General features: G+C 47.4%; 1 protein-coding gene across 1 annotated transcript in view; it reads right to left on the reverse strand.

Moving 5' to 3' along the window:
- Positions 1–14,707, reverse strand: part of ABCA13 (ATP binding cassette subfamily A member 13) — a 181,454-nt gene that overhangs the window by 117,479 nt on the left and 49,268 nt on the right. The window contains exons 14-19 of the mRNA XM_031444992.2: positions 10,865–11,056; positions 8,869–9,015; positions 7,583–7,760; positions 5,014–5,153; positions 2,883–2,996; positions 937–1,027 (exon numbers count right to left, since the gene is read on the reverse strand). Coding sequence (XP_031300852.2) covers positions 937–1,027; positions 2,883–2,996; positions 5,014–5,153; positions 7,583–7,760; positions 8,869–9,015; positions 10,865–11,056 — 862 coding nt within the window. The remainder of the gene's footprint in view (positions 1–936; positions 1,028–2,882; positions 2,997–5,013; positions 5,154–7,582; positions 7,761–8,868; positions 9,016–10,864; positions 11,057–14,707) is intronic.

A 14,707-nucleotide genomic window follows, 5' to 3' on the forward strand; every position in this document is an offset into this window, starting at 1 on the left:
GTCAAAACAAATGTGAGCATAAAAATATAAAATATACGTATGAGAAAAGAAGAAAAGGTGGAAACCAAAGGTCTGAGTGTCTGTCTCACGAACTTTCCAAAAGAAAAAGGTGGGGAGGGTGACGAACTAAAGGACAGAACCAGCAAAGCAGAAAAACCAAAACCAATGAGATAGCAAACAGACACGAAACACAGAGAATCGACAAGCATTTGTTCATTTGAGAAGAGGGGACAAAACCGGTAACCCTCTGACAAGGCGGAGAAAAGGAAAAAGAAAAGAAGAGAGAGAGAAAGACGCAAATGAAGATCATCAAGAAAATCAGGGAGGGTTTTCACGGACCCTTCAGACACAAGAGCGAATTCACCGAGCAAAGCTACTCAGGGAGGTTTCCTCTCGCGCCCCCCTTTTCAGGGTAATTGGGGGTACGAGGCAGCAAAACATGCTAATAAAACAAACACGGGGGGGACGCAGAGGCAGGAGAGGCGGCCTCCGACCTGGGCGGACGGAGAAGAGGGCTCCCCAGGGACACGTCTGCACGCAGAGGGGGACCAGCCGGGCTGAGCCGGAGGGAAGCCTGGACGAAGGGCCCCGGGAAGGGGGGGTGTTGGCCCACTGGGGGCCGAGGTCACACCGGAAAACAAGGGACGAGGAAAGCCTAGGAAAGGGGAACCTGCCACAAATAGCCGTTCCTTTTATAAACTCCCGTTGGAACCCACCGTTTTCTATTTGCATCAGAATGTTCCTTTGTAACCAGCCCTGAATCAGCCCATCAGAAAACCTTGCTTATGAACAGACTCTGGAGCGCTCTCAATCCGAGCCCTTCATTCTACAGACTGGACACCAGGAACCGGGAGAGGGTCAGGCGGGCGAGCGCCGCCCCCAGACTGCGCGGCCCGAGGGCGGCCCCAGCCGGAGCCCGCCGCCCACGGCACTCACCCAACGCCCGCAGCTCCTCCGTCAGTTTGTCCGCATCGATGTGCAGCTGGCTCTCTACAAAGCTCCTTAGAAATCTGTCCCTCAGGGCTCCCTAAAGGGAAGGAACGCCGTTTGACAAAAACAATCTCACCGTCACTCCTGCTGAATAATAATTGTTCGGTTGTTCCCGAGTGTCATTACACGGGGAAAAGGGCACAGAAAGGAACCTTCTTAAAAGAGGTCCCGTGACACGAATCGGCTTAGGACTCTGTTTTGAAACGCAAAAGTTACAATTTAGGCTACAATTGTAATGATGCACTAACACGGAAAACAGTTTAGATTACAGTTGTGATTGTGCCCTGATTTTGAAAACAAAGAATGAATTAAGCGTGGATTTGGGGGGGCAAACTTTTCTAATAGAACTTTATGCTGGCTCTTCATGTAAATCCTTTATATTGCCTTCTCCATGGCGGGGACAGTGTTAGGAAAACACTGAAGAAAGGTTTTGGCATTTTTCCCAAAGCCTCTCTCTCTCTCTCTTCTAAAAAATTTTTATTTATGTATTTTATTTTTAAATTTTCTCGGGGGAGGGGGTAGGTAATTGGAGATTTGTTTATTTACTTTGATGGAGGGACTGGGGCTTGAACCCAGGACCTCGAGCGTGCTAACCACACGCTAACCACCCTCCCCGGCCGAAGCCACGCTTGATCCTTCGACGCCCAGCTCTTCATCTGCGGAAGCCCCTCTCAGAGCAGCCGTATCATTCCTCGTTCACTACTGAAATGCCTCATCTGCCAGTGGGTTTGCTTCGTAGGGTTCTCCAAGGGCACTTTCCCCAACTTAGGGAAGTTTTGCACCTTTATTTTCCACACATTTGCCTCGTCCTGCCCCACACTTGACATCCAACAATCCCCAGGAGACAGAGTGAGGAACAGCCATGCAGCGAGGCCAACGCCAGGCTTAACCCCGGGGGGGCTGGGTACCTGTGTGGGGGCTGACTGGGGCATTTGCCAGCTCCCTGCAGAATATTTATACGTTACCCCGTTACCCCAATTTGTTTTTTCGCAAAATGGTGATGCATTTGTTAACTGGCAGGGCCACGTAGGACGCTTCCGCCCAGCCTCCCTCCCTCCCTCCCTCTGTCCCTGAGGACCAGACGTGCCCTGCTGACTGACCTCTTTCCTGTAATAAAATTCTTTGCATGTGTCATCTGGTCTCGGCACCGAAGCATTTCCTACCTACCAAACGCTATTCCAAATGCTTTACATAATGTCACTCCCTTTACAGCTCGTAACTGCCACGACTTCCTCACTTCACAGGCAAGAAACCCCAGGCACAGAGAAGTTCAGCCGCCAGCCCACAATCACACAACATTCAGGGGAGGGGCGGGGCCGGGGACTCAAACCCAGACGACCTGGCTCTGGGTCCCGGCCCTGAACCACCTTGAACCACTTGCCTGGTGGGTAAGAAATAAGCCAAACAAGAATAAAAATGCAGGTGGATTTTCAGGTGCCCCAAAACGTTATGATGTGATTGACTTCGATTTAAGTTGTGGAGTTAATGACTGCCCCACTCTGAAGAAGTTGGAAGGTTGTAAATGACAGTCCACACATTTTGAAATATGCTATGTTGTCCATACAGAATATTAGCAAGTGATAATTGATTGTTTTAAAGAACCCGCAGCTGAACAGCATGCAAACCATCCCCAAAAGGCATTACATTAATGTGGAGTTTAAATTGCAAATAAATCTTAACAAATTACTGATCACTCTCACAATGGTAACATTTTGCATGGGCAAAACAATTCATCACTTCCAGAAGGTTTCCATGCACATCCAATTTTATGTCGATAGCACTAGTAAACCGGGAAAACCACACCCAGAGTGAGTCTGGAGAACCTTCCAAAAAAACAACCAGATTCTGCCCGTGCAGCCCCAGCCCCTGGGGGCAAAGGCAGCCACCCTCACCTGCAGTTGGCTGAGCATCTGGCCACTTCGACTGCCCTGAAAGACGCTGGACATTTTCAGCAGTGTCTCTGACAAAGTCTTCAGCTTGTCCACAAAACTGAAAGTATAATTTGCCTGCAGAACAAAGCACGTTTGGGTTAAGTCTCCCGTTCAGCTGGGTTGCACCGGGAAGATGTGCCGGCGCTGTGGCAGCTACGACACGGAGATACGCCTGGGGCAAGGGTCTCCCAACGTCACCATCAGATCGGCCACACCTCCCCAGACAAGGCCACCGTTCCAATGCCCTCACCCCTCAATGAGTCCGTGAGCCTTCTCCGCCGGACTCTTTCCAGCCGGGCGCTGCCTGCCTGTCCACCTCGGTGTCCCCGGTGCACACAGAAACAGTCCTCAACTACTATCTACACATTTGTTTTATGATATCTAACACTACTTAGGCTAAAGTGAAACTGGGTGTATTCATTCATTTATTGCTGCTGGCAGAGCAAATCAGATTTTTTTTTAAATAATTAGGTATCACAAAAAAATATTCACCCACAAAAAACCCCAGGCTTTTTGTCTCTCAAAAGAATAGGATATTATCATAAGGAAACCAGTGAAGTGAAATATAAAGCTATATCCACGAAGATGTCTAATGCAATGTTACTGTATTTTTTTATACTGAAAAGAGTCTACATGCCAAAGAGCTAAGATGAAGGAGGTTTGGGAGTCTGACCGCATCTCCCTGGGTCACAAAGAGACCATCCAGAAACGCCATTTCTGGGTATTTTTCCAACACTAGTTTGCAAAGATACATGCACCCCAGTGTTCACAGCAGCACTGTTTACAACAGCCACATCGAAGCAACCTGAGTGTCCATCGACAGGTGACTGGATACAGAAGACTTCTTCTGAGAGAAATCCGTCTGCCTTTCAGGCAGCAGAATCAGGGAGCAGTTGGAAGCCTCAGAGGCTCCGGATAAACCAAGCAGATCAAAACAACACCACAAAGGCTGTGATGTGTAAGCTGTCACTGGAACCACCGCCCACAGAGGGAGCCAACACCTGTGTGTTTAATCTCATCAGTACCACCGCCTGCAAAAATAAAAGATTTTTTTTACAGGGTTTCGGAACATAATAGCCAAAATGCCTATAATATAATTGAAAATCATCCACCAGATAATGCACCAGAGACCCTGCAAGTTGAATTTTAAGAAGCAATAGGTTGATGTCAGTATTGGAATAAATCAGATGTTGGAGTGATCTGACAAACATTTTAAAAATGCGTCAACAAGCAAATAAAAGTTGTCTTGGAACAAATTAAATAGCAGAAAAGTCTCAACAATGAAATAGGGGTTATTAATCTGATACAGAAGCCCAGGACGTGGACAGAACTTAGAGATGCCACAACAAAAAAAATTTTTAAGCTTAAAATTGTAAGCTTCCCAGATGGTCCCAAGTAGAGGACTGGAATCAGGGAACCTGAAGACAGACCCAGTCTGAGCAACAAGACAAAAGAGGTAACAAACTGAACGGAGTTTCGGGGACCTGTAGGATAATAATGCAAGACTCCACATTCATAGGTTTGGAGTCCCAGACAGAGAGGACAGTTTCACGGTTTCTTGAAACATCGTTTCAAAAGGAAGTGCAAACGAGAACGATCCTGCCGGGAATAGATTTGAGAAGTTCAGCATCCTAAGGAAGAACCTAGCAGAGCCATGTGATGTCTAAACTCCTCCGAGCTGACCCGCCGCAGAGCAAAGCCGAGAAGGTCTCACCGTCAATTCAGAAGAAAGGTCTCTTCCCAGACCCGGGCTACAGACGCACCAGGTCTGACTCTTCCTTAACCACCACACCCACCAGGCAAAGCGGACGAGCATCTGCTCTGCAGGTTTTCCTGCAAACAGTCCTCCTGTCTGTCTGACTGTCCTCCCTGCATTACTTACTCCAAAAACGATCTCCTGCCTCCAAAAATACCCTCTCAGAGACTCACATCCAAAGGGAACAGGGAAAGCAGCAGGGCAAACGATCTATCATCACCACCAGAACACTGGGCACAAGCCAACCTCTGCAATTATCACATTAAGTATTTTAAAGCACCGCTTCCCGGTGTGCTGCTCCTACGGTCTGTAAAACCCTCATTCGCTGGAGCGTACCTTCTGAACGACCTTGTTAATCTCCGGAGTGTTCGGTGTGTACAGGATTTTCCCATGTAACACAGGTTTGAGGAAGGACCACACCAAAGCGCCATTCGGGGACCGCAGGATTTCCTGGTAAAGCTTCAAGCAAAACGGTGCTGTCACAATTAACAAAGAAAAAAGGTATTACTCCTAATATGGGACGCCCAGATTAACAGGGAAGTTACTTCAAAATCCGCGGCGTCTCACTCCCCAGTGAGTGATCTGCAGGCATTCTGCACGACTCAGCTCCGAACGGGGGCAGTAAATTCAGAGGTCATTCTTCTTGCTATTGATTTTAGCAGCTCTTGTCCCAAAAGAAAGTTTGAGATAGCATGTTCCCTTCAATAATTTGAAAGAGAAGGAAGTATGAACTTCACATTTTTAAACTAAGTTATCAGGAAGAGTGCTGACTAGTGACCGAGACACCTGAAAATGCAAACAGTAAAGTAAAATAAAATGAAATAAAATGAAAAGAAATAAAATAAATAAAATAAAATAAAATAAAATATAAGATAAAATAAAAGATAAGATAAAATAAAATAAGAAAATAAAATAGAATAAAAATAAAATAAAATAAAAAGATAAAATAAAATAAAAGATAAGATAAAATGAAATGAAATAAGATAAAATAATAAAATATAAAATAAAAGATAAAATAAGGTAAGATAAAATGAAATAAAATAAAATAAGATACAATAAAATAATAAAATAAAAGAAAATAAAAAGATAAAATAAAAGATAAGATAAAATAAAGTAAAATAAGATAAAATAAAATAATAAAATAAAATAAAAAATAAGAAAATAAAACATACAATAAGATAAAATAATAAAATAAAATAACAAGATAAAATAAAGATAAAATAAAATAAAATAAAATATAAAATATAAGATAAAATAAAAGATAAAATAAAATAGAATAACAATAAAATAAAATAAAATAAAAATAAGATAAAATAAAATAAAATAAGATAAAATAATAAAATAAAATAATAAAAAATAAAGTAAAATAAAAATAAGACAAATAAAATATAAAATAATAAAATAAAATATAAGAAAATAAAAAGATAAGATAAAATAAAATAAAAGATAAGATAAAATAAAGTAAAATAAGATAAAATAAAATAAAATAAGAAAATAAAATTATGAAATAAAATAAGATAAAATAAAGTAAGATAAAATAAAATAAGATAAAATAAAATAAAATAAAATATCTGGTTTTTAATCTAGAAAACCTTCATTTCAACAGTCACAGTATTGAGACCAGAATTAGGTTTTTCTTATGAAATTAGCTTTATAAATAAATTGCTACTGAATTTTCTCTGCGGCACCTCTACAGAGCTATTGCACTTTTTTGCTTTTGATATGTTAAATTGCCTTGTTTTCACTCAGACACTCAGTCCCTCACGTCTGCACCCATCACCGTGTGGTGCCCGCTAGTTTCAGCTGAAGGTTTACTTGACTAAATCAACAGGTGCCTAAGAAAGGTAGGTCCTTCATCACCATAATGATTGGTGATCAAATATATACGGTTTCAAGCTAGTGATAAGCACTTCAGTATAACTAGTTCTTTTATGTCTGAAGAGAACATTTAAGACGAAAATATTATGTTAGCTTTGATAGTATGATTTGTAACACCCAGGATATGAAATTACTCTTGCGATCATCTTCACGATTAATTTCCTATATTCTGCACTTGAAATGTAAATTAAGGGCATGACTATATAATGACTTTTTATAGAATCAGAGGGGTTGCTCTTGTCAATATTTTAACAACTTACACTTTAAATTGTAAGCTGAGCATGGTAGCCGTTTTGACTTTGGGAAAGACATCATCATACGTATGAACAGAGCAAGATATCTGCCACCTGTGAGCTGCGTGAACTTGGGCAAGTCACCTAACCGCTGAGTTTCTCTCCTGTCATCTGAAAAATAAAGGTACTAATACTGTCTACCATTGGTGTGACGATCATTTGAAATAAAAAAGCACGGAAAGACCAAAAAAGACTGGTCCTCAGTGTTAGCTGAATGATCAGATGGTTGGGTGCATGGGCCAATGGATGGAAGAATAGAAGGATAGATGGGTTAATGGATACAGGAATGGATGGATCAATGGATGGTTAGATGGATGGATCAATGGACGGATGGAAGGATGGAAGGATGGATGAAGGGAAGGATGGATGGACGGATGGATGGATGGAAGGATGGATGGATGGAAGGATGGATGGATGGAATGGAAGGATAGATGGATGGATGGAAGGACAGATGAAGGGATGGATGGAAGCTTAGAGCGTGGAGGTAGAAAATTCTTTGCAAACATGCACCCACTTTCCACACAGACAGAATATTTCATATAAAGCAGGGCTAATATGAAAACAAATGTGTGTATGTTCCTACAGGACTGAAGTCTGATGCTGTGCACCAGAAATTGACACAACATTGTAAACCGACTATATTTCAGTAAAAATAAATTTAAAAAAAACCAAAAGCAGGGCTAATTATCCAAATGCAAAGTAATCTAAACAAACAGGGATTCCAGCTTCCTTACTCGCATCTTCAGGAATGTTGAATTTGTCTCTGTCTTGCCCTAAGAGGTCGTCCACTCTTGGCAGGTTCATAAACGTGTCAGAGCTGCTCAAGAAAGACGCTTGCTCCGTGCACACGGTCCTCATCAAAGACTGGAAAGAACCGAAGGCTGAACCTTGGGCCTGCTTGCTCTCTGAAGCCTGAGGACGTAAGAAAAACAAGCAGCAAGTGAACAGCGGTGCAGGGTAATTCCCTCCCGGACATCAGAAAGGGTGTCCTCCCCAGCTGAATTTACAGTCCCAGCAAGGCAAAGGAACGCAATTTCCGCTGGAGGCTTTTCTGTCTTTGAAACACTGTGCAGATCAATGCAATGATTTCTCTGGTTTACGTGGTCGAAGACACAAACCACACACGCACACACACACACACACCAGCAAACCCTGGCTGTTTGTCCAGTGATGAATTATCAATCCACAGAACATCAGGAACTCAGACCAATGGATAGTTTTAACACGTGTCTCCACAGCCGACTTCCCCAGACACTTGGATACCCAGCTAGCACGTCATCCCGCAGCCGCTGAACTTACCAACATCCTGCCTCCGAGGCAGGTCTTCTTCCTGGCCCCCCTCCTGCACCCCCACCTCTGCACATCCCCCTCCACCACTCCCCCTCCCCAGCAACTCCCTCCGGGCAGACGGCATCCGAGGCACAAATCCTCCCATGCTCCTCGACCCATTCAGCTTTGCATTGGCAGCACCCGACCTGCAATCCGCAGGCCAATTATGGATATGCCAAGAAATGTGTTAAGGTTTTTGAAAGCAATGGACTCTCTGAATGTTAAGTTAAACGGGCCCTCGAAGTCTCCTTTGTGCTCACAATCGATTCCATGATTTCTGACTTCACCAACAACACACGAACTATCTGACCTCCCCGGGGATGAATGTGTGTCCACAGGGTGTGTTTCATCCGGTTTTGAAGGAGGTACCAGGCCTTGCTCCTTGGCCGTGTGTTGCCATCAAAAGGTTTTCCTGGGCGGAGGTAATAGCTCAGGGGTGGAGTGTGTGCTTAGCATGCACGAGGTACTGGGTTCAATCCCCAGTCCTTCCACTAAAATAAATAAACCTAATTACCTCCTCCTCCGCGCAAAAAAAAAATTTTTTTTTTTACAAAATGGTATTCCTGCCCATCCCTGCGTCTTGCTGTTGAATGCAAATTTTGGATATTGGAAAAGAAATGAAGATAAAACTTGCAAACACAAAGACACAGGAAATTGGACTCTCTCCCTGGGGCCCGGGCCCAGCACTCACCTCTTGAAGGCCAGCTAATTTAAACGCCTGGAGGAACTCGGGAAGGTAGTCCAGGACGCGGCCGGCTTTGGGAAGCAGGTGGCTGAGCCGGGACATGACGTCCAACATGGAGCTGAGCAGGCCGCTGGCCTCCGAAGGGATCAGAGTCTCAAAGGGAAAAACACAACACGGAGTAACCACCGCTGTCTCCTCTCCGAGCAGTGGCGGCGAGAGTGAACGCACTTGCATTGTTTGCCTCCCTCTGGAGCTCAGGAGGGGTCTTCGCTGCGCAAAGCCCTCTCTGAGTGCAGCTCTGTTTCCCAGAGCACACACAATCGCACCAGAATTGTACCAACACAAACCCAGAGCAGACGTGGTCTGTTGTTAAAATGCACATCATTTTCCAGATGTTTCTAACTTGGAGGTGCCCGGAGCGGAAATTTAAGTAGAGGCAGCCTTGCAAATTATGGGGACATTTAGAAAATGTTTATCCTTCTGCTTGTGGGCTTAAAACGTACCTGTTCTGAAAATTACTATTTGTTCCATGTGGGTGTGTAATCCAACATTCACCTGCTGGATTTCGGAAGTAACTGAAGAGAGGGCAACCACGCAGGAACTTGGGCTGGAATGAAAATCTACCGTTTTCCTGACCCCCAAAACTCTCCTCCAGGTTTGGGGCCCCTAAAGCCCAAACCCCCGTGGCATCTCTGAGTAGCCCAGACGTCATCAAATCTACCCCTGGGGACAAACCTGGGGCAAAACCAGTCCCTGGAGGTCGAGGGTGATGTTTCTCGAAACATAAACAAAGATTCATTTGTGTCTTTTTTTTTTTTTTCCTTTTTTAGATTTGACATTTAAGTGATCTCATATGGAATTTTTTTTCTTTCTCTTTCTGGCCCACTTCACTTAGAAAGACCATCTCCAAATGAACTTATTTACAAAACAGAAACAGACACACAGACGTAGAGAACAAACCTATGGTTACCAAAGGGGACAGGGAGTGGGGAGGAATGAATTAAGAGTTGAGATTTGCAGATACTAACTACTACATATAAAATAGATAAACAACAAGGTCCTCCTGTGCAGCACAGGGAACTCTACTGAATACCTCACAGTCACCTATAATGAAAAGGAATATGAAAAGGAACACATGTATATACATGTAAGACTGAAGCACGACGCTGTGCACCAGAAATTGACACATTGTAACTGACTGCACTTTAGTAAAAAAAAGTAACTCTGAAATAAAAAAATTAAACTAAAAAATTTAAATACATAAATAAAGATTCCAACAGTGGCGACCAGAAGACGAAGAACCTTGCAGAAGGGGCAGAGACCAGAGCACGGAGCCAGGGCTGGGGACAGGTGTGCAGCCACACGGGCCGTCTGGGTGGGGAATCCTTCGGGCCGGCCCCGGGGTCAGCAGAACTCACCACCCACCTTCAGCTCTTTCCCGCATACACGATAACCTCCAGATTTCTCCCCACCCCCTACCCTCCCACGCTGTGTGCGGGGCAGGTGACAGGCTGGTTCACACAGGACTGGGGCCGCCCTGGGCCCCCTCCACCTGCACAGCTTCTCCCGCAGAGGCCCTGGCAGAGGGGGGCACATCACCCTCACGGGACAGACCGTGCATCCCAGGGTGTAACAGGGGCAGACAAGGTCGTGGCCAAGGAGGGGTGGGAGCAGCTCTGTCTCAGAGGGGCGGCTGGGAGGGGCCCAGAGGAGCCCAGCTCCCCAGATAAACACTCCAGGAGGGCGGTCTGCAGAGAGGGCTTTGGTGGTGACTCTGCTCGCTGGTCCTTCCGCGTTGAGCGTGCTGACCAGCGCTCTGCTGGATGTCCTGATGGGCCTGACCCCAAGGGCCCCGGAGAGGCTCCTGAACACCCCCTGATTCCATGCCCACTCCCGAGGCAGCACCCAGGGACTCAGAAGCCCTGCACGGGCTCCCCCACCGCGGCACGGAGTCACCGGCGTGGTTGCCCTGCCCGCGTCAGGCCCGCCGTCTGCCCCTTACCTTGTAAACGAAATTCCGCAGGTTCAGATTCTGAGCCATGAGCACGATCAGGGAGTACACCTTGTCCCCAGGCAGCCCGCACAGCTCCGCCACCGCCCTGGACTCTGCCCCCTCGGGGAACTCCAGCAGGAGGCGCAGCACGTCCCGGTCACATCTTCCGGACAAGGCCACCGCCAGGGCACTCGGGAGGACCTGTTGGAGAACTCGTTAGATGCTTTCACATCATGTCATAAAATGCCCCCCAAATCATTAACAAGCAGAATAATGGACTAATCTGGGTTCTCCAGAGCAGCAGGATGTGGCTACTCCAGCGGACGCTTTCTACGGAATTGGCTCCCTTAACTGTGGGAATGTGGCCAGACTCAATTCCACAGGGCAGGCTGGCCAGCAGGAGGCCCAGGGAGGAGCAGACGTTGCAGCTCAGCCCCGAAGGCCGTCTGAAGGTGGAACTCCCTCTCCCTCGGGAGTTCTCAGACTTTGCTCTTAAGTCCTTCAACTGATTAGACGACGCCCACCCACATTCCAGAAGGCAATCTGCTCAAAACCTACCGATTTCATTGTTAATGTCATCTAAAAAAGAAATAACTTCATCGGGACATTTAATTGGTGTTTGACCGAATATCTGGGAATGACGGCCTAGGCAAGTCGACATACGAAATTATCCATCACAAAAGGAAAGGACAGGGCAGGTAATAGCTCAGTGATACACAGCGTGCTTAGCATGCACGAGGTCCTGGGTTCCATCTTCAGCACCTCCATTAAAAATAAATACATAATCTAGTTGTAGATTTATTTTTTTAAATGCCTAGCAGACTTTAACATGCTGGTGTACACTCTGAATCTTTGAGATAGACGTGTGAAGTTTTTCATACCTAATTGGCCAAGAAGCCCTTTTTTCGCAGGGGTCGTGGATGGTACAGACATACTTTGAGAAGGAGATCTTTATGCCACTGCTTCCAACCTTGTTCTCTAAAGGAGGGCAAGCCGCCTTTGGCTGGGCTTGTGGCAGGGGCTCGAAGAGGAGGCAGGCTGGCTGGGGTGTAGACACCCAGCCTCCGCTTTGATTAGGGCAGCCCTCTTTGATCAGGCGTCTCCTGAAGTTTTCCTTGAAAAGGGGGATTCACTGCTCCTGGTGTTGAGTGGGCATCAACCAAAACTGGCCGATGACATCCCTCTGCGTCTGCTGGGGAGCCTGGGAATTTGCTGTCACCCGGCGGTCCCCATGTGGGAGCACACTCAAGCATCTCTTAGAATTTAGTCCCAAGACAGAAATTTTGTCTGAAAAGTCACGTGCCGCTCTTTTAACCAAGCAGGGGGGGTACCAGGTGCCACCACACAGAAGCCCCCAGTCTCATCACACAAGAGCCACGCCCCACAGCGTCTGTGCCTCCCTTCTCCCTCTCTCTGTGGTTCCCGACTTTATTCTCTATCTTTTTAAAATTTTACTGTGTCCATTTCCCCTGTTTGAAAGGTGCCTGCAGCAGGTGGAGAATTAAAAAAAAAAAAAAAAGGTAGAGACAATACTCAGTTTGGTTGGGTTGAAAAAATGTCAAGTGAATCCTTTTTAAAGTCAAAACTGGCATCTTTCAACTCAAACTGGGTTGACCCTACCAGTTATCAGAAACTCGGATGCCAAGTTCTTGCTGCTTTTCCTCCGTGTCCCCCTTGGAAAACCTCACGAAGCCAGGGTTCCAGAGCAGACAGTGCCCCCAACTGTGACCCCAGCACACATGCACACGCGCACACACACATACTCAATTAGATATTTATTTGAGTTCACAGACTCCCTATAAATATGGAGATGGGCCCTAGGAGAGAAGGGTTTTTGCATTTTTAGCAGGAGCTTGTTTACTGAGCTTCTGCCAAAACCCTAATTGTGCTCAGAGCAGCACCTTGGAGACGGTCCCGGCTTTGCCCTGCTGGTCACTTTAGACTCAGCGATGCAGAGGAGCACTGACCGTCCTCAGCCTAAAGACAACCAGAAAAGAAACACGGAGAGCGACGGGGGAGAACTGGAAATACATGCGAGGCTATGAAAGCAGAGAACAGAGACCCGGGCAGACCTTAAACATCGCTCTGCACAGGACAGAGAGGAGCGGGGAGTGCCGGTGGCTCAGACCTGCCGGCAGTGAAGAGGCGTGGACCGGAGCGAGGGTCCCAGGGCAGGAGGGAGCTCTCAGGGCCGTCTGGAGGGGCCGCAGCCCCACGCAGGGGACAGTTAGGAAGGATCCTGGCTCCAGCTCTCACTGGGTGACCTCTCAAAAGTTACTAAGAGTCTCTGAGCCTCAGTTCCTTCGTCCACGCAAACGAGGTGACAATGAGGCCCCAAAGGACCCAGAGGGAGGATCAAAGGGGACACTCAGTGCAGGGGACAGTGCAGCTACGTGCCCGGGCATGACCACTGTGACCGATGGGGGGCTGCCAGCAAAAACACAGTTGTGACCTGCAGGAAATGTGAAGAAAGGTGAATAGGAATAGGATCAATGGAAAAGGATTAAACGCAAGAGAGAGAGAGAGAGAGAAGTTAGGCTGATCAGTTCACGCGCCCAGGAGAAGCGTGTGGCCCGGCCCCCGCGCACCCCCGCCCTGCACTGAGCCCGGGCTGGTCCAGGCGGCGTTGCTGTTACCCGGGGCCCCGCCGGCTGCAGGTCTTGTGGGAAGGCCCCGCTCCTGGCCCTGCCTCTCTGTCTGCCTCTCCGGAACCCTCTCTCCTCTCCGACTGCAGACAGGATGACCGTCCTACGGCCCCACTTCTTGAGCAGTCATGGCATAAGTGAAAACCATGTTTGACTTTCTCTAACTTCAGGAACCACTGACATACTAACGCCAACCCCCGCGTGAGCTCTGACCACGAGTTTCCACGAGCCTTAAAGTGAAGGGCGGTTGTGCAAACCACGCGGATGGAACCCCCACAAACGGGCCAGCTCAGCGCAAAGTCAACGTCTTGGGAAGGCAGACTGAGTGGACCAGGCCGTCGCAGGCCCCCAGGCAGACATGCTGGCGCTGCTTCAAGCTACCGAACGTGGATTTGGTGGGGAGACCCCCCAAGGCCACGGTCACCTTCCTGCAGGAACGACTTGAATGGAAGCTCAGGAGACGTGTTCGTTCCCTTTGTGACTGGCCAAGCCGGGAGTGACGGATGACACTCTGCAAAGCAGAGCAGGGTTCAAGGGACCCTGAGGGTTGGAATAATTGGCCATAACCAGGGAGACGCTCTTGTGCAGGGAGCAATGCAAATTCGGAAACTCGGGTTCAAACACACGTGCAGAAGTACAAGTAGGGAAGAGGCACCCACTGAAGCAGCCATTTATCTTCCATGACAGGTTGGCGGAGGGTCTGAAGTTTCCAGAATTAGAAGGATCACGAATTCCAGCCTGATGACGTGGCGGTGGGGTTACTTGTGGGAACCGCGTGACACTCACAGCTCAGGACGCGTTCCGTTTGGGGTAAGACCTTCCACGTGGCCGGGGGCGCCCACCAAGGCACACCGGGCCCCGTTCCTCTCGTGCGCCGGGAACTCTCAACTCTACTCACAGGTTAATTGTTTCTCTCTCAGAAAAAAAGCCAGGGTGAGCCTGCGGTGAACGGCGTCTACTCCGAAGTGAGTCACACCGGGAACCATCCGACGCAGCGCTCCAGAAGCCTGGCTCCGTGAGCCAGAACCATCGGAACAGGCCAGGCTGGAGAAATTCCCGGAAGGCGGCTCTCGCGCCAAAAAGTGTGCCAGCCAGCTGGTCATGGCGCCTACAGATGCCACCCCCAGTGAGAGACAGAAATTAGGCCAGATGCACCAAACGCACTCCTTCCTGCCCACGGGAAGTAAGAAAAGGTTGCAGATCAGCT

Source organism: Camelus dromedarius, chromosome 35 (genome assembly GCF_036321535.1).
Source record: "Camelus dromedarius isolate mCamDro1 chromosome 35, mCamDro1.pat, whole genome shotgun sequence".
In the NCBI taxonomy this organism is placed as follows: domain Eukaryota; kingdom Metazoa; phylum Chordata; class Mammalia; order Artiodactyla; family Camelidae; genus Camelus; species Camelus dromedarius.